The sequence below is a fragment of the Chiloscyllium plagiosum genome, chromosome 14 (genome assembly GCF_004010195.1).
Source record: "Chiloscyllium plagiosum isolate BGI_BamShark_2017 chromosome 14, ASM401019v2, whole genome shotgun sequence".
Taxonomy (NCBI): domain Eukaryota; kingdom Metazoa; phylum Chordata; class Chondrichthyes; order Orectolobiformes; family Hemiscylliidae; genus Chiloscyllium; species Chiloscyllium plagiosum.
In genome coordinates this window covers 35,832,724-35,856,679 of record NC_057723.1, presented here as the reverse complement: position 1 = coordinate 35,856,679, position 23,956 = coordinate 35,832,724, and the positions used below count along the sequence as shown (strand labels likewise).

The 23,956-nt window shown below is 39.5% G+C and overlaps 1 protein-coding gene across 14 annotated transcripts in view; it reads left to right on the top strand.

The window, feature by feature from the left end:
* Positions 1 to 23,314, top strand: part of LOC122556624 (kelch-like protein 3) — a 119,869-nt gene extending 96,555 nt beyond the window's left edge. For 10 of the 14 annotated variants that reach the window (XM_043703547.1, XM_043703538.1, XM_043703546.1 and 7 more), the window contains 6 exons: positions 1,558 to 1,755; positions 3,520 to 3,624; positions 5,258 to 5,386; positions 13,088 to 13,228; positions 13,315 to 13,473; positions 20,514 to 23,314. In XM_043703547.1, coding sequence (XP_043559482.1) covers positions 1,558 to 1,755; positions 3,520 to 3,624; positions 5,258 to 5,386; positions 13,088 to 13,228; positions 13,315 to 13,473; positions 20,514 to 20,542 — 761 coding nt within the window. In that variant the 3' untranslated portion in view covers positions 20,543 to 23,314. Of the gene's footprint in view, positions 1 to 1,557; positions 1,756 to 3,519; positions 3,625 to 5,257; positions 5,387 to 12,796; positions 12,979 to 13,087; positions 13,229 to 13,314; positions 13,474 to 20,513 lie in introns of those variants that run through there. The other 4 variants (XM_043703539.1, XM_043703540.1, XM_043703537.1 and 1 more) reach the window with 4 other exon arrangements.
* Positions 23,315 to 23,956: the final 642 nt, after the last annotated feature.

Below are 23,956 nucleotides of genomic sequence, written 5' to 3'. Positions count from 1 at the left end.
CTCACAACCCCCACCCCAGACAGACACACACACACAGACAGACAAAGACCCATATGCACACATATATTTTGTGGGGTGAATTTGTACTTGCAGAGTTACATTGTACTTTGCTCAAAAACTGCATGCATTCATGTAGAATTCTGAGCTCAAAAACTGCATGAATTTATGTAAAACTCCGTTTTCTCACTTTTTAGATTAGAATACATCTAAACATCATGGCATAGACAGAGAACACAGGGGGCCAACACCTTCAACATATTGTCTAGCTATCACCATTGTTAACAGCTAACCCGAGAATGCAACTTTAAAAAAAAGGTTTTGTGATTTACACATGAAAGAAGTGAAACTATCACTGTATTCTAACAGATGAAAGGCTTAACAGACAATCAATTTTTCAATGTATAATTTCAGTTACATCACACTGTAAATTTTTGCTATAAATTCTGTGTTACGATCGAGCCCTCCAGGATCACCTGATGAAGGAGTATTTCTCCAAAAGCTAGTGCTTCCAATTAAACCTGTTGGACTATAACCTGGTGTTGTGTGATTTTTAACTTTATCATCCCTTGTTTGATACATGATCCATGCTGGTTCCCACACATTTAGTTGGTGTATGTCAAAGTCAAACTGGGAACTGTAAATTTATTTTTTTTTTGTTTTCCATGAAGTTACTGCAGTTTACCAGTTCAGCAAGAACAGTGGGCGGCACGGTGGCACAGTGGTTAGCACTGTTGCCTCGCAGCGCCAGAGACCCGGGTTCAATTCACGCCTCAGGCGACTGACTGTGTGGAGTTTGCACGTTCTCCCCGTGTCTGCGTGGGTTTCCTCCGGGTGCTCCGGTTTCCTCCCACAGTCCAAAGATGTGCAGGGTCAGGTGAATTGGCCATACTAAATTGCCCATAGTGTTAGGTAAGGGGTAAATGTAGGGGTATGGGTGGGTTCGCTTCGGCGGGTCGGTATGGACTTGTTGGGCCGAAGGGCCTGTTTCCACACTGTAATGTAATCTAATCTAGTATTTGATCACGCAGGTAGCTGCTGCATTGTGACGGTGTTTCAAAAAGGATAGTTGACAATAGCCAATGTAGAGTTGGTGGTTTATGCTGATGAATGATCAGAAAAGTATTCCTAAATAAAAGGATTTGTTTGTTACGCTAATGATCATTACAGAGTAATGGATAGATCTATTTAACTATATAGTGTGTTTCGGACTTGACCTTATTCTGACTTCTTTATTCTGACACCAGCAAAACTGTGATACAAATATTTGGTATGCCAAAGAATGTTGATCTCTTGCAGCTTTCAGAGTCGCCATTTTACATTCAGAATATGTTTATTCATCAACTTCCTTTGCTGAAGTATTTTGAGTTCGTGGAAATATCAGTAAAGGCTGCTAGGATGACACTTTGGTGGCGGGCAAGGGGGGGTGTAACAAAACAAACCGAGAAAAGATAGAAGGGAGTGTATAAATTACAATAGCTGGAGATTGCAAAATGTAACTGCAACGTTTAGAACTTTTTACTTTTCTCACTTATACTGTTTTCATTTTCTGTCTGCCAGGTGTTGTATATATGAGTGGCCGTGTTTATGCAGTGGGAGGATTCAATGGGTCACTGAGAGTCCGGACTGTGGATGTGTATGATGCAGTCAAGGACAACTGGACATCCATTGCCAGTATGCAAGAGAGACGAAGTACTCTTGGAGCAGCAGTGTTAAATGATTTACTCTATGCTGTTGGTGGATTTGATGGGAGTACAGGTACAGTGGGTTATCCGTGAAATGCTTTTACCCTTTCTCCATCTGAGTTCCTCTTCATTTTGCAAGTCTATTCACTGCTTACAGAAAATAAAGTTTAAAAATCACACAACACCAGATTATAGTCCAACAGGTTTATTTGGAAGTACAAGTTTTCAGAGCACTGTTACTTCGTCAGGTGGGGCAGGATCATAGGACACAGAATTTATGGAAATGATCCTGCCCCACGAGCTACCTGCTGAAGGAGCAATGCTCTGAAAACTTGTGTGGATTTTTAACTTTGTCCATCCCAGTCCAACACAACACCTCCACATTATTATGGAAAATACATGATTTAATTCTTATTTGTAATAATAGAGGGTTGTAGCTTGATGAAATCCATCACCTTCATGAGAGTTTAGAAGAATGAGGGGGATATCTCATAGAAACCTACAAAATTCTAATGGTACCAGACAGGGTAAACGCAGGAAGGATATCCCCGATGACCACTGAGTCCAGAACCAGGGATCACCGTTTAAGGGTAGGCCACATTAGACTGAGCTTAGGAGAAATGTCTTCACCCAGAAAATGGTGAGCCTGTAGAATTCTCTGCCACAGAAGGTGGTTGAGGCCAAAACATTGTATGTTTCTGGAAGGAGTTGCATATAGTTGTTAGGGTTAAAAGGATCAAGGGGTATGAGGAAAAAGTGAGAACAGGGTATTGAGTTGGATGATCAGACATAATCGTAATGAATGGTGAGCAGGCTCAATGGGCCGAATAGCCTATTCCTTCTATTTCTCTGTTTATATCAGTAAGCCCCATCAAAGGTCACTCTTATGTTATCACAAAGTGAGGGAAGCTACTTAGCTTGTTTTGATGCATGCACATTTAATCTTAAAGTTGCCTTATGTCATCCAACTATTTTGCATAAACATTGGTTTTCATCTGAAATAGTTCACCTCGAAGTCTGTTCCAGGTGTTGAGCAATATTGAATAGGCAAGAGGCTTTTCTTGTTGTTCATCCTGTGCTCTTTTGGAAACTGAAGGGGGGTGCCTTCCAGAGGTTTATAAAATCATGAGAGGCATGGATAGGGTGAATAGTCATGGTCTTTTCCCCAGGGCAGGGGAGTTGAAAACTAGATGGCATAGGTTTAAGGTGAGGGGGAAAGATTTAAAAGGGATCTAAAGGGGCAACCTTTTCATACAGAGGATGGTACGTGTATGGAATGAACTGCCAACCGGAGGTGTTGGAGGCTGGTACAATGGCAACATTTAAAAGGATGGGTGTATAAATAGGAAGAGTTTAGATTGATGTGGGACTAGATTAATTTCGGATATCTGGCCTGCATAGATGAGTTAGACCGAAGGGTTTGTTTCTATGTTGTACATCTCTGACTATCTTATAATCCAGTTTATTTTGTATATTCTTGTTGTTGGCTGTTGTATCAAATATATTAACATTACTGAAGGTACTTATCATTTGTCTAAATTTCTCTTGTGATTGCAGCTGTCATGCCTTAGAACAAGTAGGAACAAACATATAATTGAAAAGATGTTCAAGCATATTTTTGCAAACTGACTCTGTCCAATTAGCACTGTCACCTTACTTTTCACAATTCATTCTATCTCCAAAGGCTTGCATTTCACTGAAGGAATATTCTTAACCCTCATGTATTTTCATCCAGATCTGTTTGTTCATTTAGTAAGAAAAATCTTTGATTTTATGCTTGTATTACCTTTAGTTCCAGAAATGAAATGATTATACCATTTTTTTTCCCACTGTTAAGTAGGATTATCATCAGTGGAGGCGTATAATTACAAAATCAATGAATGGTTTTTTGTGGCACCCATGAACACAAGAAGAAGTAGTGTTGGTGTTGGAGTTGTGGAAGGTAAGAGGAAAAGAAGACAGGTGTTTTATCGCCCTATGTATTTCCTGAAAAGATTGCTATTCCAACTATTATTCAGTAAAGAGAGAAATGAAAGGAATTTACTTGCTTGATCTTTGAGTCCTATGCCTATGTTGTGTAATAATTTCAATAAAATGAAAATTAATTCATTTTTCATCTTAACTCTGACTTTTTTTAAATTGTTAAAATTCAATCCTGATGATGTAAATTTAGGCATTGTTGTAGAGGCCCCTTAGTGGAAAGTTAGCTTTTAATTCAATGAAAAATCCAATCTGACATAATTTATTGTTTTCTAAAGCAAATGGTCAATTTAAAGATTATTCTTTTATAGTTTTTTTTAAATGGGACAGTTCTCCTGAAGGCTGTAAGTCATCATATGGCCTTTTACCTTGTGCATGCTAAATGTGTGTTTATCATGAAGAAGATGTCTCTGGTATCATATGGCATGATAACACAAAACATTCAAACCTGCACAGCAGGTGAGAAATGCACACTACGCACTGCACCCACACATGTTCTGATTGAGAGAACAATATAAATGTGAGTTTCACAAAGATTAGTGAATTGGATGTTGATGATTTCAAATCCCACGTGCATCCAGAGACCCTTCTTGATTGTGTAATTTTGTTTTGATCTTCCCTTTTTTGTGAAAGCATCTTGCATCTCCCACATTTCAGGATCCACATTTAAATTGTTCTTCTTTGATATATCTTTGCTTTTAGTTGGAGAATAGAGACTATTGAAAGCCATTTCTTCCAAATTAAGGGTATTTTGTTTAAACATTGGATTTTTGCAAGCATGGTTGGAACTTTTTATTTACTATATGTTTCCTTATTTTCCAACTGTTCATTGCACTGATTAATATAATATGTAATGATTAATCATACCAAATGCAGCTTGTTAGAGTTAGAAATTCATGAATTATATTAGTTGCAAATTATTCACAAGAGTAAATCAGGAACAGGATTTACAATTCCAGTCGACTCAAGTTTAATAATCAATCAGCTTTCTAGTCTTCAGGAAGGAGGTATCCAGCCAAATCATTTAAACTGAATGATCACCTGTATTCTAAACTTAAGTTGTGAGACAGTCCTGGGGATAAATTCCTTTGTGGAAATCTTTCACTCCAGCTATTCTAACCTATGCCCCAAATATTTAAAGACAGAATATTTTAAAGATGCTTCTACACAGAACAGTAATTGCTACTTGGGATTAACCAACAACATCCTGAATAGGTAGGGAAGGAAAACACTGAATTGTACTCAGGACTTTGTATAAAATTCAATGCAATCTTATGTCGCTTCTCATCAAGTAAAGAGCTGTGGATTCTGGAAATCAGAAATCAAGATGTAAAATGCTGGAAATACTCATCAGGTCTGGCAGTTTCTCTGGACACAGAAACAAGTGTGAATACTTCAGGTTTATGTCTTTCATCACTTCTGACATTTAGGTTTGCTCACTTGCTTGCATTTTGTCTCTCTTTTTCCCCCCAAAATCTTACTTTATTTCCTGATCTCTCCTTGATTGAACAACTAGTATAGAACAAGAAACAGAACTGTATTTAACAATTTTGAAATGTATGTGTTGATTGTTCATATACCCTCTATCTCCTCAGGCAGATTGTATGCAGTAGGTGGCTACGATGGAGCATCACGCCAATGTCTTAGCACTGTTGAAGCATATAATCCAGTCAGCAACGAATGGACATACGTTTCAGACATGAGTACACGTCGTAGTGGTGCAGGTTTGATTTTTGCATTTCTTTTTGGTGTGATGTGTAGTAATTTACATCCTTCTGCTTGTCTTTTAAAATTGATCAAACATTATTATTTCAAATAAAATCTAACTTGAGAAGTCAGCATGAGTGTGTAAAAGGCAAATCATGGTTAACAAATCTGCTGGTGTTTTTTTGGGAGTCTATTAACTAGTAGAATAGATCAGGGAGAACCAGTGGAAACCGTTTATTTGGGTATGACAGTGGTACAGGGCCTTGGTGGGATCACATCTGGAGTATTGCATGCAGTTTTGGTCTCCCTACTTAAGAACGGACATCCTTGCCATAGAGGGAATGCAGCAGAAGTTCACTATACTGATGGCAAGGATGGTAGGACTGTCCTATGATGAGAGATTGGTTTGATTAGACCTGTATTCTCTAGAGTTTAAAAGGAAGGGAGGGGATCTGATTGAAACATATAAAATTCTAACAGGTCTGGACAGACTCGGTGCAGGAAGGGTGTTTTACTTGATTGGACATCTAATAGCACTGTAGTGAAATCATCAAGTGACATCCTTTGTGATTGTTAACTTGGAAAATTGGGTCTGTCTGTTGATTTTAACATGATTGACCACGTGATCATCTGTCACTGTATCCAGCCGGGTGAAACTGCATGCAGCTAGTTTTGTTTTTATCTATTCAGTTGTAGTCAGAGAACCATCTGAAGTGGCTTCTGACTTTGCTCCTGAACTGACGCAAGGTACATATGGATACTTCCTTGACCACCCAACCTTCAGTTTCTGAATTACATGCAGCCAATTGGTGACCTCATTCAAAACACATCAGTTTATATACAATGGTGACACCCCACTATCTTAACACAGCCTTTCTTGGTTCCTCAAATTGTCATGCTGCTTAATAGTTATTCTGTACTGAATGAGCAGAAATTTCCTCAAATTAAATATTGGGGAGATCATTCTTAGGCCTTGCCACTTCTCAGCTGCTCTCCCTTTGGCACCTGTTAGATGCCATTATTAAAGATGTTAAAGCACTGAGTCATGAAGTCAGACAGCACGGAAACAGACCCTTTGGTCCAACCAGTCCATGCCAACCATAAACCCAAACTAAACTAGCCTCACCTGTCAGCGCTTGATCCATATCCCTTCAAACATTTCTTATTCATGTACTCATCTAAATGTTTTTTAAGTGATATAACTGTACCTACATCCACCACTTCCTCAGCAGTTCATTCCTCACACAAACTACTCTTAAAGAAAACAACTGTCCCTCATGTCTTTTTAAAATTTTTCTTCTCTCACCTTAAAAATATGACCCCAAGTCTTGAAATCCCCCACTCTAGTGAAAAGACACCAGCTATTTGCCTTATCGATACCCCTCATGATTGTACAGACATCTAGAAGGTCACTCCTCAACTTCCTATTCTCCAGTGAAAAACATCCCAGGCTATCCAGTTTCTCTCTATAACTCAAACCCTTCACTCTCAGCAACATCCTTGTACATCTCTTCTGTAAATCTCTTCTGAGCCCTCTCCAGCTTAATAATAATCCTTCCTATAACAGGGCAATCAGAACTGCGCACAGTGGTCCAGAAGAGGCCCCATCAATGTCTTATAACCTTCAAATAACTTCCCAACTCCTATACGCAAAGTCTGAGCAAAGAAGGAAGGCATGCTAAACTCCTTTTAACTATCCTATCTACATGTGATGCAAACTTCAAAGAATCAAAGGATGTTGTGGAACTTGAAAAAGTTTGGGAAAGGTTTACAAGGATGTTGCCAGAGTTGGAGGGGTTGGGCTATCGGGAGATGCTGAATAGGGTGGGGCTGTTTTCCCCGGAGCATCGGAGGCTGAGGGATGATCTTACAGCGGTTTATAATATCATGAGGGTCATGGGTAGGGTAAATAGACAAGGTCTTTTCCCTGGGGTTGGGAATCCAGAACTAGAGGACATATATTTCGGGTGAGAGGAGAACAAATTAAAAGAGACCTCAGGTGCAACTTCTACATGTAGAAGGTGATACATGTATGGAATGGGCTGCCAGAGCATATGTTGGAGGCTGGTACAATTACAACATTTAAAACTCATTTGGATGGATATATGAATAGGAAGGGTTAGAGGGGTATGGGCCAAGTGCTGGCAAATGGGTCTGGATTAGTTCAGTTCAGGATATCTGGTCAGCATTCACGATTTGGACCGAAGTGTCTGTTTCCATGCTGTATATCTCTGTGGTAGTTATGTACCTAAACACCAAGGTCTCTCTGTTCTACAACACTACCCAAGGCCCTCTTAATTGTATAAGTCCTGCCCTTGTTTGTTTTACCAAAGCAGGTCAATTAGAAAACATTAATGTAATCAGGCAGAATCAACATAGTTTGAAAATAAAATTATTATAACCAGTTTATTAGTGTTCTTTAAGGAAGTAACACATGCTTGGATGAAGAGGAACTGGTGGAGGTACTGTACTTAGATTTTCAGAAGGCATTTGTTAACAAGCCAAATCAAACACCATTGCAGAAAATAAAAGCTTATAATGTGGTAGGGGGTTGGGGCAAGATGGTAACATTTTGGCAGGGTTAGAAGTTTGGCAAACTAACAGAAGATGGGAAGTGAGCTTAAATTGGTCATTTTCTGATTGGCTGGATGTAATGAGAGGACTCATTGCTGAGGTCTCAACTTTTTACAATTTACATAAGAGACTTAGATGAAATGACTTGAAGTATGGTTGCTCAGTTCACTTAGGTAAGAAAATTAATTGTAATTTGATTTGAATTAATGTATTACTGTCACATTTACCGAGGTACAGTGAAAGTGTTGTCTTATGTGCTTTACAGGCAGATCAAACTAAACAGTTGCACCAGGGTAACAGAACAGAGTACAGGATATAGTGTTACAATTGCCAAGAAGGTGCAGAGAGAAAGATCAGCATTATCATTTAAGATATCCATTCAAAAGTGTGATCACAGTGGGAAGAGGACATAAGGAAGATGTAAAGGAATGTAGTTAGCTTAATTGAGTGGGCAAACACCTATAATCTGTGAAAATGAAAAGGTGTCCATTTCAACCAGGAGAATAAAAATATTATCTAAATGGTGAGATGCAGAGAGATCTAGATACTCTAGTGTGTGACTTCCAGATTAGTATGCAAGTGCATCAGTATTTACTGTGGAAAAGGACATGCAAGATATAGAATGTAAGGAAATAGATGGTGACATCTTGAAAAATGTCCATATTACAGAGGAGGAAATGCTGGATGTCTTGAAACACATAAAAGTGGATAAATCGCCAGGACCTGATCAGGTGTACCTCAGAACTCTGTGGGAAGCTAGGGAAATGATTGCTGGGCCCTTGCTGAGATATTTCTTTCATCGATAGTCACAGGTAGGTACCAGAAGACTGGAGGTTGGCTAACGTGGTGCCACTGTTTAAGAAAGGTGGTAAGGACAAGCCAGGGAACTATAGACCAGTGAGCTTGACGTCGGTGATAGGCAAGTTGTTGGAGGGAATCCTGAGGGACAGGATGTACATATATTTGGAAAGGCAAGGACTGATTAAGGATAGTCAGCATGGCTTTGTGCGTGGGAAATCATGTCTCACAAACTTGATTGAGTTTTTTGAGGAAGTAACAAAGAGGATTGATGAGGGCAGAGTGGTAGAAGTTATCCAAATGGACTTCAGTAAGGCATTCGACAAGGTTCCCTATGGGAGACTGATTAGCAAGGTTCGATCTCATGGAATACAGGGGGAACTAGTCATTTGCGTACAGAACTGGCTCAAAGGTAGAAGACAGAGGGTAGTGGTGAAGGGTTGTTTTTCAGATTGGAGGCCTGTGACCAGTGGAGTGCCACAAGGATCGGTGCTGGGTCCACTACTTTTCATCATTTATATAAATAATTTGGATATGAGCATAAGAGGTATAGTTGGTAAGTTTGCAGGTTACACCAAAATTGGAGGTGTCGTGGACAGCGAAGAAGGTTACCTCAGATTACAACAGGATGGGCCAATGGGCTGAGAAGTGGCAGATGGAGTTTAATTTAGATAAATGTAAGGTGCTGCATTTTGGGAAAGCAAATCTTAGCAGGACTTATACACTTAATGGTAAGGTCCTCAGGAGTGTTGCTGAACAAAGAGACCTTGGAGTGCAGTTTCATAGCTCCTTGAAAAGTGGAGTCGCAGATAGATGGGATAGTGAAGAAGGCGTTTGATATGCTTTCCTTTTTGGTCAGAGTATTGAGTACAAGTGTTGGGAGGTCATGTTGCGGCTGTACAGGACATTGGGTTAGGCAACTGTTGGAATATTGCATGCAATTCTGGTCTCCTTCCTATCGGAAAGATGTTGTGAAACTTGAAAGCATTCAGAAAAGATTTACAAGGATGTTGCCAGGCCTGGAGGATTTGACTCTCTGGAGAGGCCAAACAGGCTGGGGCTGTTTTCCCTGGAGCGTCTGAGGCGGAGGGTTGACCTTCTAGAGGTTTACAAAATTATGAGGGACATGGATAGGGTAAATAGACAAGGTATTTTCCCTGGGGTCGGGGAGTCCAGAACTAGAGGGCATAGATTTAGGGTGAGAGGGGAAAGATATAAGAGTCCTAAGGGGCAACGCAGAGGGTGGTAAGTGTATGGAATGAACTGCCTGAGAAATGGTGGGGACTAGTACAGTTGCAACATCTAAAATGATTCTGGATGGGAATATGAATAGGAAGGGTTTTGAGAGATATGGGCCGGGTGCTGGCAGGTAGGACTAGATTGGGTTGGGATATCTGGTCGGCATGGACAAGTTGGACCAAAGGGTCTGTTTCCGTGCTCTATGGCTCTATGACCCTACAGCAAGTAATTAACAAATGTAATTGAATGCAAACGAATGTTTCAGTTTACAGGGCGTTGCTGAAATCACATCTTGAATGTTGTGTGCAATTTTGGTCTCCTTCGTTAAGGAAAGATGTAAATGTTAGTTCAAAGAATGTTTTACTAATCTGTTTTAGACCATAAGGCATAGCTCGAATGGCTTATTTCTGCTTCTATCGAGCCTGTACCACCATTCAGTGAGATCATGGCTGATCACATAACCCTCAGCTCTACTTTTGTGGGACATTATCAAAAACTTTCTGAAAATCTAAATATACTGCATTTGCCCTTATCCCCCTTTTCTATTTTGTGAGCTACTTCCTCAAAAAAAAAACGTTTTGTCAAACACTATTTCCCTTTTGTAATTCTATGTTGACTCTGGCTAATCTTACTATTAGTTTCTACATGTTCTGCTATCACTTCCATTATTATTGATTCTAGCATTTTCTCTATGACTTCATTAAGCTAGCAGTTTCCCTTTTTTGTGTCATTCATGGGGTGTGGGTGTTGCTGGCTGGGTCAGCATTTCACAACAAGGAGGTGTTAGCAATTCTGTATAGTGTGAAAATAAGTTCCCTGGACTGGATGGGATTTATCCTAGGATTCTCTGGGAAACCAAGGAGGAGATTGCAGAGCCTTTGGCTTTGAACTTTATGTCGTCATTGTCTACAGGAATAGTGCCAGAAGACTGGAGGATAGCAAATGTTGTCCCCTTGATCAAGAAGGGGTGTAGGGACAATCATGGTAATTATAGACCAGTGAGCTTTACTTCGGTTGTGAGTAAAGTGTTGGAAAAAATTATAAGAGATAGGATTTTTAATCATCTAGAAAGGAATAAGTTGATTATGGATAGTCAACATGGTTTTGTGAAGGGTAGGTTGTGCCTCACAAAACTTACTGAGCTCTTTGAGAAGGTGACTAAACAGGTGAATGAGGGTAAAGTGGTTGATGTGGTGTATATGGATTTCACTAAGGTGTTTGATAAGGTTCCCCACAGTAGGCTATTGCACAAAATATGGAGGCTTGGGATTAAAGATGATTTAGTGGTTTGGTTCAGAAATTGGCTAGCTGAAAGAAGACAGAGGGTGGTGGATGATGGGAAATATTCATCCTGGAGTTCAGTTACTAGTGGTGTACCGCAAGAGTCTGTTTTGGATCCACTGCTGTTTGTCATTTTTATAAATGACCTAGATGAGCGTGTAGAAGGATGGGTTAGTAAATTTGCGGATAACATTAGGGTAGGTGGAGTTGTGGATTGCCAAAGGATGTTCCAGGTTACAGAGGGACATAGATAAGCTGCAGATCTGGGCTGAGAGGTGGCAAATGGAGTTTAATGTGGAAAAGTGTGAGGTGATTCACTTTGGAAGGGCAATAGGAATAAAGTGTACTGAGCTAATGGTAAGATTCTTGGCAGTGTGGATGAGCTGAGAGATCTGGGCGTTCATGTACCTAGATCCCTGAAAGTTGCCACCCAGGTTGATAGGGTTGTTGAGAAGGCATATGGTGTGTTAGCTTTTATTGGAAGAGAGATTGAGTTTCAGAGCCATGAGGTCATGTTGCAACTGTACAAAACTCTGGTGCGGCCGCACTTGGAGTATTGTGTACCAGTTCTGGTCACCGCATTATAGGAAGGACGTGGAAGCTTTGGAAAGGGTTCAGAGCCAATTTACTAGGATGTTGCTTGTTATGGAGGGAAGGTCTTATGAGGAAAGACTGAGGGGCATGAGGCTGTTTTCATTAGAGAGAAGAAGGTTGAGAGGTGACTTAATTGAGACATATAAGATAATCAGAAAGTTAGACAAGATGGACAGTGAGAGTCTTTTGCCACGGATGGTGATGGCTAGCACAAGATGGTGTAGCTTTAAATTGAAGGGTGATAGATATAGTACAGATGTCAGAGGTGGTTTCTTTACTCAGAGTTGTAGGGGCGTGGAATGCCCTGCCTGCAACAGTAGTAGATTTGCCAACTTTAAAGGCATTTAAATGGTCATTAGATAAACATATGGATGAAAATGGAATTGTGTAGGATAGATCAGCTTCAGATTGGTTCCACAGGTCAGTGTAACATTGAGGGCCGAAGGGCCTGTTTTGTGCTGTTATATTCTATTTATTGCCCATCCCTAATTGTCCTTGAGAAGGTGGTGCTGAACTGCCTTCTTGAACTGCTGCAATCCAGCTGCTGTGGATTGACCCATAATGCCGTTTAAAAAGGGAATTCCAATTGAATATACTGCATGCAATCACTGATTTTAGGTTAAGGTGAGACTTATGAACTCCTAACGGTTCAATAGGTACATAAAATATTTGGTCTGACACTGAGTTATAAAGAAATAGAGGGTCTCAAATTAAACTGTTTATCAGTGCTGTGTTAGCTGGTCTTAATTGTAATGATGGTGTATACCACAATTAGCTGTTTGCAGGAATACTGACCAAATTCCCTCACTAGATCTCCAGCTAGCAACTCGTGTTGTGAGCTACACGTGTGAACATTCAAGCATAAGACTGAACCTGACTTTTAGGCTCCCCCCTCTACCCCTAACACTAAATAAAAGCCTACTTTGATTTTGTTTACTAAGCTCACATAGGGAAAGGGAGAGTTACTTGTACCTATGGAAATGCACTCCAGCAGGAGTTACTACCTATAATGGAGGAGTAAGGGAAGGATAACTGAAGAAATAAAAAGATAATCATCAACCTGATGAGCAACGTAGAACCCCATCCTGTCAACAGAAAGGAAACATTGCCTGTTAACCTTTCAGTTAAGTCATTTCCTTGTTTTAGCTAATGGTACACTGAGCATTATGCATTGATACGAATTGTATTGCAAAAGAGGATGTTTTATTCACTTTTTTATACGCTTATCACAGGGGTAGGCGTTCTAAATGGTCAGTTGTATGCAACTGGGGGTCACGATGGACCTTTGGTGAGGAAAAGTGTCGAGGTGTATGACCCATCCACAAACGTTTGGAGGCAAGTGGCAGACATGAATATGTGTCGGAGGAATGCAGGTAGGGATCCATTTAAGCATCAGATTTTACCTTCTATCTGAAGGTAGACCAAACTTTAGTTGAATTAATCTTTTTCTATTTTGTAGGAGTTTGTGCTGTAAATGGATTTTTGTATGTAATTGGAGGAGATGATGGTTCATCAAATTTAGCTTCTGTGGAATTCTACAATTCTATAACTGACAAGTGGACACTATTACCAACCAATATGAGTACTGGAAGAAGCTACGCAGGTAAAGCTGTTGCAGGTTTGTAGCTAAGATTGTTCTAACTGGGATGATGTGCACCTTTATGTCACACAAACTAAGATGCTGTACTTTATTTTTCAAAAGTCCCTTGCCCTCTGACTATTTTGCAGCTATGTGGTGTTGGAATTGATGTCATTTTGTAAGTGAATATACTTATCTCTAAAACATACTTATTTAATTTTATCATGTATCAAAAAATTACTTGAGCTTTGAAATCTATATTTAATGTATATAATCCTTTTTCATATTTCACCTTTAAAATAATTTAGTGTAGAGGTGAAATAATAACAACATTAGGCAGAAATGTTTAGGCCCCTGAATGATGTACGTAATGGTGAGACAGTGGGGAAAATACAGCAGGAAAGGAAATGTTAGATTCATGATGATGAGAAAGAAAGTGGGATATTTCTGCACAAGGTTTTTCAATGACGAGATGAGAATTTAGCTTGTAAGCAACAAAAGGCCTACTTGCATGAATTAACAACTTCTCATTTGTATTCTGACCTCTATATGCCTTTTCACAGGCAAGGGGGAGAAATTAGGTGATTCTAATTCCCCGCACGAATGTCAGAGCAGTTATCTGTTGGCAATAGCTTACTGGCATCTCCAGGTATCATCTTGGCCAGCATTCCCCATCTCAGACTCACTTATAATAAAGTTCAGCAATTCAGTACTGCACTTTGGAGTTCACCAGCACCTTATAGTGCAATGCTGTTGTCAGGTTGCTTCATGTGCAGGGACAGGCACCCAACTTGTACATCAAGGCGGTTTGCACCTCAGGGCTCTGAACTTGCTTTCTTTGTGCCCATTCACCTTGCACTTACTTGGATGCTAAGTGAACTTCTGCCCTCCCTTGACCTTTTTTTTTGCATTTGCTGCATCAATCAGGACTGACAGGTTCACAGTACTTTGTCTTGGTTGCCTTTTGGTGTAGACAGGGGTTAAAGTGGAGAGCTGAAGAATTAAATAAAAGGGTTAGCTTGGAATGTGGGGAGGCTGAAACCTATTGGAGTGCAAGGCAGAAAGGAAACATGAAGATTTGGGAGCTCATCTGGTTATACTTTGAAGTGCTACCTATGTTGTCTTTTGTCGTCCAAATCCCAAAGTGCAGTGAAAATGCAGAATGACTGTCTGCCATCCCACCAGAAAGGGTAGAGTAAATGTTTTTGTATGAGGGAGTGGGCTCTACTTGAGTGACGTGAAGCCTTTCAATGGGCAATTACATCAATCAGGCCCTTACACAATATACTTTAAAGACATTTGTTAATGCAGAGACATTTTTTATTGCAGAACACTGCATCTAAATCTCATGAAGTGATTAATTATGTTGAATAAAAATTGTGAGCACAAGCGATCTTGACCATGCCATCGATCATTGCATTCCTGTGAAGTGAAAGTAATGTCAGCTGAACTATATAGTTTTACCTTCCACAATTCACAAGCAAACTCAAAGATCTCAGGCTGCACAAGGTCATGGAGCTGCTTTCTGCACACCTTGGACTATATGATTCTCATACCATTATCTTGTATGCAATGTTGCCTTTATAGTAGAGTAGGTTTTATTTGTCATTTCTACCATTTACAATTGATACAGAAAATAAAAGACAGCGTTCCTCCAGGGCCAAGGTGCTACATGGATAACATTAACTACATGATCATACAAGGGTTGGCATAAAATGCATAAGAAGTGCAAAACATGTAAATTACAGTTTAATAAAAGAATGATAATTAATAGACATTGTTCTAGCAGCAATTCAAAGTCGTGCAAAGAATTTCAGATGGATAAGAGTCTAATCGCACAGTGTTAAGGAGCCTGATGGCTAGCGGGAAGAAACTATTACACAATTTGGCCCTGAGAGACCGAATGCTCCAATATCTTCTGCCAGAGGTAGGAGGGAGAAGAGTTTGAGTGTGGGGTGTGTGGGGTCTTCCACAATGCTGTTATCCTTTTGGATGCAGTGTGTGGTGTAAATGTCTGTAATAGAGGGGAGAGAGACTCCAATGATCTCGGCTTTCTTCACTATCTGTTGTGGGGTCTTACTATCCGCGATGGTGCAATTCCTGAACTAAGCAGTGATGCAGCAGCTTGGTACTCTCAATGAACCCTCTGTAGAATATGGTGAGGATGGTTAGTGGGCTTTTCTCAGTCTACGGAGAAAGTAGAGACGCTGCTGGACTTTCTTGGCTATGGAGCTGGTGTTGAGGGACCACGTGAGATTCTCCACCAGGCAGACACCAAGACATTTGGTGCTCTTCACGATCTCCACAGGGGAGTCGATGTCCAGTGAAGAGTGGTTGGTTGCTCTGTGCCCTCCTGAAGTCAACAGCCATCTCTTTCGTTTTGTCCATGCTCAGAGACCGGTTGTTGGCTCTGCACCAGTCCGTTAGCTGCTGCATCTCCTCTCTGTATGCTGACTTGTTGTTCCTGCTGATGAGAGCCACTATAGTCCTGTCATCAGCGCACTTGATGATGTGATTCGACCTGTGCATTGCTGCGCAGTTGTGTCGTCATCGATGTGAGCGTGAGGGCGAAGGTATCATTGTTCCTAACACATCAACAAACTCCTAATTTAAGTATGCAATATATATCAGAATAGGATCATTTATGTAACAGGTCTGTGTAGAGGTATCCCATTGCACTCTTTGTCTGAGGCTTCCATGTCTCAATGAATGGAGAACAATGATAAAATGTCATATGTGCTTTCTGCGTTCCCATTACTGAGAAATAGCTTGTTTCTGATATTCCCCACAAAGCCTCATTTAATCTATTGCCAACGGATCCAACCACAGGATCTGTTGTCTTCTCTGTGATGTTTGCAATGAGTTGCTGTAAAATTGATGAGGAACACATGTGAATGGAAGTCCAGGATGAGCAAAAACCTCCAGTGAATGAGGAGCAGCCTCCAAATGCAGAGTTTCCAGCAAAAGATCTCCTCATGACGTGAAGAAAGTGCAAGAGGCCCACAGTGTTTTGTCTTTGATGGAAAGTGCTCCAGAGAGCTATGTTCGTTGGCGTCACTAAATAAGGGCACTATGACAAAATTATGTCATCTGCTGGAGCATTCCAGATGTAGGGTGCTAGAAACATTACACATGTAGTGTTGAGAGCATCATATCATGAAGCTAATCCTGTATACAACCCAACACCAGTTTCCACCAGGGCCATCAAGGCCGTACAATGTCTCCTTAAGATGAGATTCTCATGCCTGTACCATCTGGATATTTGTTGCAGTACAGTACAGGGTGTATTGCGTAATCCTTGCATGCTGTAGTTTGGACAACTGGAGCAGCCAGTGAACCAAAGGATTTGTGAGAGCTACATATTGAGGACGTTGATCAGGAGAAATATCAGCTTGACCTCCACAATAGTGTTTCAGGATGCATTTTTTTTGTAACCTCTTTCAAAGCAACTGAATTACTATAAATGTGTTGATTCTGGAAAGACTAGCAGTCCCTGTTTAATCTTAATTAGAAGTGCAGCTTACCAGTTTGACTTTACAAGTAGAAAAGAAAAACAAAGTTAAGATGGCAAACTTTTAGAAGCCTTCACAACATCTGATGTTTCTTTATTCAATCATGCAAAGCTACAGGCTAGTATCAGCCCAAGCGTAACAGTAGCTATTCTTCAGACAGGGTTCCAGCATTGTGTGGTGCTCAGGATGGGTAGCTTCTCCAGTTTAATTCTTTAAGCTGAAGCTAAAATTGCAGTCGATTGGACAGTTGATGTAAAGTGAACATATATTTAGTAATGTGATATACTATTGACAATGAAGAGTCACCAGTGCCACCCAGATCTCTCTGCACATTAATTTTCCCCAGGACTTTTCCATTTACTTTATAGTTCGCTCTGGAATTGCATCTTCCAAAATGCATCACCACGCATTTGTCCAGATTGGACTCCATCTGCCCTTTCTCTGCCCAACTCTCCACTATATCTATATTCTGCTGTAGTCTCTGACAGTCCCCTTCACTATCTGTTACTCCACCAATTTTAAGTGTCATCTGCAAACTTGCTAAGGAGGCTTGCCCTCCTCGGTTTGAACTCCCACATAGTCACAGGCAGAAGTGATGGACCAAGACACTGAAGATAAGACATCTGAGGGATCTCTGTGGTTTCTCCTTGCATACAGTACTGGCACCATGCTCTTTCTTTTGAAAAAGGGGCACCTGGAGTGCGGCCAAGGTCCTGCCAGTTGCTACAGTGATCAAGTGCTGATCTGCATGCATCTTTGGTGGCCAAGTGCTCTACTTCACTTGGCTTTACCAAACTGTCCACAGAGTCAGCAGATGCATGCACGCTGGAGCCAGAATGAGAGCGATAACATTGATGGATTCCTCCAACATGCGATCCAGCTTCCAGAGTACTCTTTGACAAACCTGCCTGCTCCTCCAGTGTTTGTTAGTGCACTTTCATGAAGCTGTTAATAGCTGACATAGGATCCTCTCCTGCCTGAGCTGAGTGGCTGCCTGGTCAGGGGCAGTCTTCTGAGTGCAAATGACTGAGGGTGTTCTTCCTTGTCCAGCTGCAGAGATGTATTCACCAGAATGTGCACTGATTCTAATCTAGCTAATGTACACATTGAGGTATCAGAATCTGAGAAAGTGGAGTGTACGGGTGACAGCCTTGCCACTGCTTCCTCTGAGTGTTGTGTTCTTTCTCAGAATTGGAGGAAGAAGTGTTGAATGTAGGGGCTGGACTCTTAATAGCAGAGGCCTTGTGGATGCTGCTTGTCCCTATGGAAAAGGAAAGAGGAAATGAGTTGCGAAATAGGGATGCAAGCTTGGGCATGTTAAGAATGCATTCACAGTGGTCATAACTGGAAAGGAGTACAACACTTGATGAGCAATCTTACTTGGTTGCTGAGATGTAGATATCTTGGCTTCACTAGACAAGTGGACCTATTCTCGTGGAGAATGAGCAAATGAATGTTCGGAACCCCACCACTTATCTTTGCCCTTTTTACAATATTGAGGGCCTATTTTCTCCTGGAAGAGACAAGGCCAGATGTGTGTGATGGAAGCAGCTGATAGTGTTGGTGCAGATACGGAAAGTTGATGAGTGGTTAAGAAGCAGAGAGGGCAGGAAGGGTAGTAGTTTAATATGATGAGGTGGATGAGTGCCTTTGAGGAAAGGCTGCGTACAACATTGCAAGTAATAAACACCGAACCTTGGTTGGACGTGGATGCAGTGACACAATCAGAATAAGTTGAGAGAAGACTGGGCTACTTTAGCCTTGCAGAGCTCAGAAGATCATAAACCAATTTCCTGCCATTGGCATTCCTCCAGACATTAGCCTAGTTGGCAACTTTGGTTCAGTCTGGCAGGCTCTGGTGCAGTGATCTCTGTTGGCAGCTCTGAGGAAAGAGGATGGCCTTTGGTATCATCCTGGAGCTCCAGGATGATACCAGTGTTGCCTGTGGCTCAAAACAAAAATACTCCGTTACATGGCAGCATTGCTGCTTGGTTTTGAGTATTTGTTTAGTCTGAGAGGAATAAATTAGAGAAAATGTAGCTGAGAAGAGAATGAATAGAAATACAAGGAACTTCAATAAAGTTTGAAATGGGAAAGAAAAGATGTTTGTGAGAGGGGTGGGTGCTAAGTTGAATTTATATTTTGAATATGGTGATGTGAGACTTCTGTGAAATATCCAGAGAGAGCAGAGGTTTGGGCATGCAAAACAAGAAATGAGGTCAAATGGTGACCCTGAATCTGGGGACAATAATGACACAAGGTAATTTAACTGCAAAGAAAAGTTTTTTCCCATCAGTTTGGAACTTAAAGTAATGCAGTTCCAATACCACTGAGTTAATTGACTGACTTTTAATGTCTGCCGACTAATGTAGCATTATATCTGCTCTGCACTAGCGAATTGGTGCCTGTTGACTGATCAACGATATTCTTAACCAAACTTCTCACTGGTGACATAGGACAAGAATTGAAATTTGAACAAATTGATTCCCTCATTCCAGCCTCATTTTCAATGTGTATCTGTTTTGTTACTTTTTTTTCCCCCTTGAGAGTGTCTATCTTCAGCTGTGTGCTATGAATCAACTTGCGGAAGACATGCATTGGTGGGTGGGTAAAATTGGCTGTTATTGTTTGGCTCCTGGTGAGTAAAGTGCAGTGTTAACAAAGGTACTCTATTGAGTGGCCTATTAAACCCAAAACAAAGTTGACTGAGTGAATATTATTGAGGCAGTATTTTAATCATTATCCTAGAGACGTAGCTCAGCACTTGACTGTTAGATTATTCAAGCAAACATAGAGTCATAGAGATGTACAGCATGGAAACAGACCCACCTGTCAGCACCCGGCCCATATCCCTCCAAACCCTTTCTATTCATATACCCATCCAAATGCCTCTTAAATGTTGCAATTGTACCAGCCTCCACCACTTCCTCTGGCAGCTCATTCCATACCCATACCACCCTCTGTGAAAAAGTTGCCCCTTAGGTCTCTTTTATATCTTTCCCCTCTCACCCTAAACCTGTGCCCTCTAGTTCTGGACTCCCGACCCCAGGGAAAAGACTTTGCCTATTTACCCTATCCGTGCCCCTCAATTTTGTAAACCTCTATAAGGTCACCCCTCAGCCTCTGACGCTCCAGGGAAAACATCCCCAGCCTGTTCAGCCTCTCAAATCCTCCAACCCTGGCAACATCCTTGTAAATCTTTTCTGAACCCTTTCAAGTTTCCCAACATCTTTCCGATAGGAAGGAGACCAGAATTGCACGCAATATGAAAACTATTTATTTATTATCCTGACAATGATGTTCAACCATCAAGACTCATCAGTTTTGATATTGATTATATTTAAACGGTTGTAATTTTACTTTGCGCAAAGAAAAGAAGGCAGTTTTAACTGTTGCTGGGTGGAATCAATGGTAAAGATAATTGGATGGGCTTTGAAATGTGCTATTGACAAAAGCCAAAATGACCCAAAATATGTTTCAATGAGTAAGAAATATTGTTTGAGTCGCTTATTGGTACTATAATTGTTCAGAACTGGTTTTAAACTTGTTAACTTATTTTTCTCTTAGGTGTTGCGGTTATTGATAAACCACTATGACTCTGCACTTCAGCCGCAGTTGGATTGAAGTGAAAACTGATTCACATTTCACTGAAGACTCATCCAGGTTTTATCTGAACTATTTATATTACTTGGATGCATGGTATTCTGTGTGAAGCACAGTTACCCTATCAAAAAGATACCAGCGCGATGTTTTTAAAAGCAGAATCGAGCACGAATCAAAGGATATATCAAGATATAAAACATGTTCTCTATTAGCACTACAGGTGATACTATAAAATTGTGCAACAAGCACATGCTGTCAGTTTGCTCTTGCCAAGTGATCTGGAATGTCCAATGTTGACAATTGTCAGCCTTCAATAGAGACCGACTAACTGGAGAATGTGAATTTTCTGCTGTTACATGTGAGTTCTACACATTATCAATGCTGAACGTCAAGCTGCTGCCTTTAAAGCACAACTATTTGGATCGGATGAAGCACTGTATTACCATATCAATCATTTTATAAGGGAGACAAACCCAACATTTTAACCTTGGAGGAGCATAAAACATACTTGCCATAATGATTTGTTTATATTGAGATGAGTTGTTACTGGTATTTCAAATAATGTGCAACACCTCTCTCCTCCCTCTGATTTTTAAGATTGCACCCTCAAATTTGAGAGGTGAGCTAACGAAGGGTATAACATTTCTGTTGTGAGTTGCCCCTTTGGTTGCCAGAAAACTTTATGGCAGCCTTCAAGTTTTAGGAGCATGCTATTGCCAATACAGAAATTCTTTGGACACCAGACCCCTTTTGTAACGATGTTATGCTACATAGTTTGCCAATCCAAAATGGACTAGAATTGTCACAGAGTGATGACATTAATTAACATTGATTGTAATCAGCAGTATTTTTTTTAAAAAAACTTTGGCCACTGATGATGTGGAGGTGGTTACAGGCAAGCTAGGATGTCATACCTGCCCCTCCAGTTGATCTAGAGGAGGTGGAATTAGATGGTTTAATGGTACAGTAGGCAAATTATATCAGTGAGAAAGACCAATTTAAAGTAAATTGAATAAAATTCTAAAAATATTTGCCTTTGAACTCAAATTTCCATTGTGCAGCCTTTCAAAGTTTCTGGTAAATTGTTTGACTATTTTTTAATGAATGCTGCCACCTACGGAAATTTCTGACAAAAATGCTAAAAACACTTTTGTTTTCAAAAACAAAATTTACAATATTTTAATACTAAGTGTATTCAAATTAATTTTGGCTACAGATAGTTTGCTTTTATATCTGTTGATACTTTTGGAGCAGTGTAAGTTCAAGGTTCTGAGGTTGTATTGTATTCCTGATGTGAGTAGAATTTTTAATCTGTAACATACTATTTAATAAGATTATAAATGTGGTAAATGGTTAGTAACTAAGGGGTTACAGCTTTATTTGTTTCATGTTTCTATTCCTATGTGTGACATCATCTTAAAAACAGATTTTCATACTATTTCCTTTTAACTTTTTGAATTTCTTTAATTTTCATTTTCGTCTTTACTGTTTTCTTTCTCTGCTTACAAACTTTTTAAAAATTTTGTACTTTTAAGGTTGCTCATTTCTCCTGTCTAATAAATTGCCACATACTCTCGTTTTTACTGTATTTGCCTCTGGTTTCCATTTTCTTCCATGCTTAATGATTCTTCAGACTCTTAGCATTGAAATATATGAACTTTTTATTTTCTTTGTGTCTGTATTCAGAGCAATTTGACACTTATACAGAAGGGTTTGAGACCTAGAGATGCTTGTAATCTTGTATTTAAATATTTCTTACATCCAATCCATCTCTTTCCTTACTTTGTCATTTTTAAGCATTTTCTTTCCATTATTTAATTTATGATTTTTTTTCTCATTTGCTGTGTTTTTCTTTTGAATCTTGTTTTACCTCTTTCTATGTAGCTAATAAACACTGCTAGTAGGGCTTATTAAATTGATGGTAATGCTCCACCATTTTAATAATCTGGTAAATATTGTTCATGTCTTAAAAACAATACCTAGCAGGATGAGGGAACAATATGGAAAATATAATATGGAATAGGAAATGAATGAAATGTTAAGCTTGGGACCCTTTGGGGAGCCATGACAGGGGACTTGGAAGTCAAATTAATTGCTAATGCAAAAATGTTTATACCCGACCTTTCAAATTAATCTGTTTATTGTATATATATTTGAACTACAAGAGGTGAAAGAATTACAGAAATTTAGTTTTCTTTGCATACAAATGTTTGATTATGGTTCAGTTGCTCTTTTACATAACTTGGTTGATTTGAATGTTTTCGGCAATTTAATGGCAAACAAATGTAATTCAATACAAATAGTGTTTGGTGCACACTGATTATCAGCAAATGTTATTGAATTCAATAATAGTTGCGCTTCTTATGTCAAACATAAGTTACTGCTTTAATTTATGGAAGTTATTAAGTTCAATTCTTAAGCTATTCCACCCTAAGCAGTGTTACAAAATAATTCTTCATCCATAATAGTTAGTGTCATAAGACATAATTAAATTGTAATTCTGTAACTCTGTCTTCATTAATATGTAATGGACAACCAAATCAGATGAAAAAGGTCATACTATAGTGACAGAGTATGGTGTCAGGGATTAATGTACCATTGCACTCTGCTGTCATTTGAAACAGTGTTTGAAATCTTTGTTTTATGTTATGATTTATTTTAAATGTTCCTGTCATATCGATGGAGCACAAGACTGTGAAGCACTCCTGACTGTATTTTATTTTTTTCATCCTGTCAATAAAATGATGGAATTAATTTGAACATTCTATTGTTTGTTCAGCCTGGATGGTTGCAGCATTTTTTGTGTAGCTCTGAACATTTCCTCCCTAACTTAGAGTCCTAGCAACTGGGGGCAGTTCTCTTTATGTCTCTAATTATAAAGTGTATATATTTCAGTATAATTTTTCTTTTATATAATAAAGGAGCTGGATTTATAGAGGAAAGAAGAAAGTGTCAAATACTCAAGAAATTGAAGCAGAAAATGCTTGAAGTATAAAGCAGATAGATCAGGAACTGAAAAACAGTCAGATTAATGTTCAAGGTACAAGTGAATTCATAAATAATTTTAAATTCCTTTGTTTCATACTGTTTTCAAAGTTGTCATAACTGAATATAATTTAATTTCATCTGAATTCAATTTAATTCAAATTAGTTGAAGCCACCTGTAATTTATACATACAGATATTTTTATGGCAGTCGATTTGCTCTCATTCTGTAAAATATTGATGATCTGTTAATAATTTATGATTATAATTTAAGGAATATTTTAAAAACCGTCATTTAGTAGTTGGAGATGTGTTGCCAAATGTTTTCATTAAGGCAAAGCTAAGAATGCCAAATTTAACATTATTGCAATAATTTATACAGTAGAAGACAATGCTGTTGATGCTAGCGAAGATATCGCCATG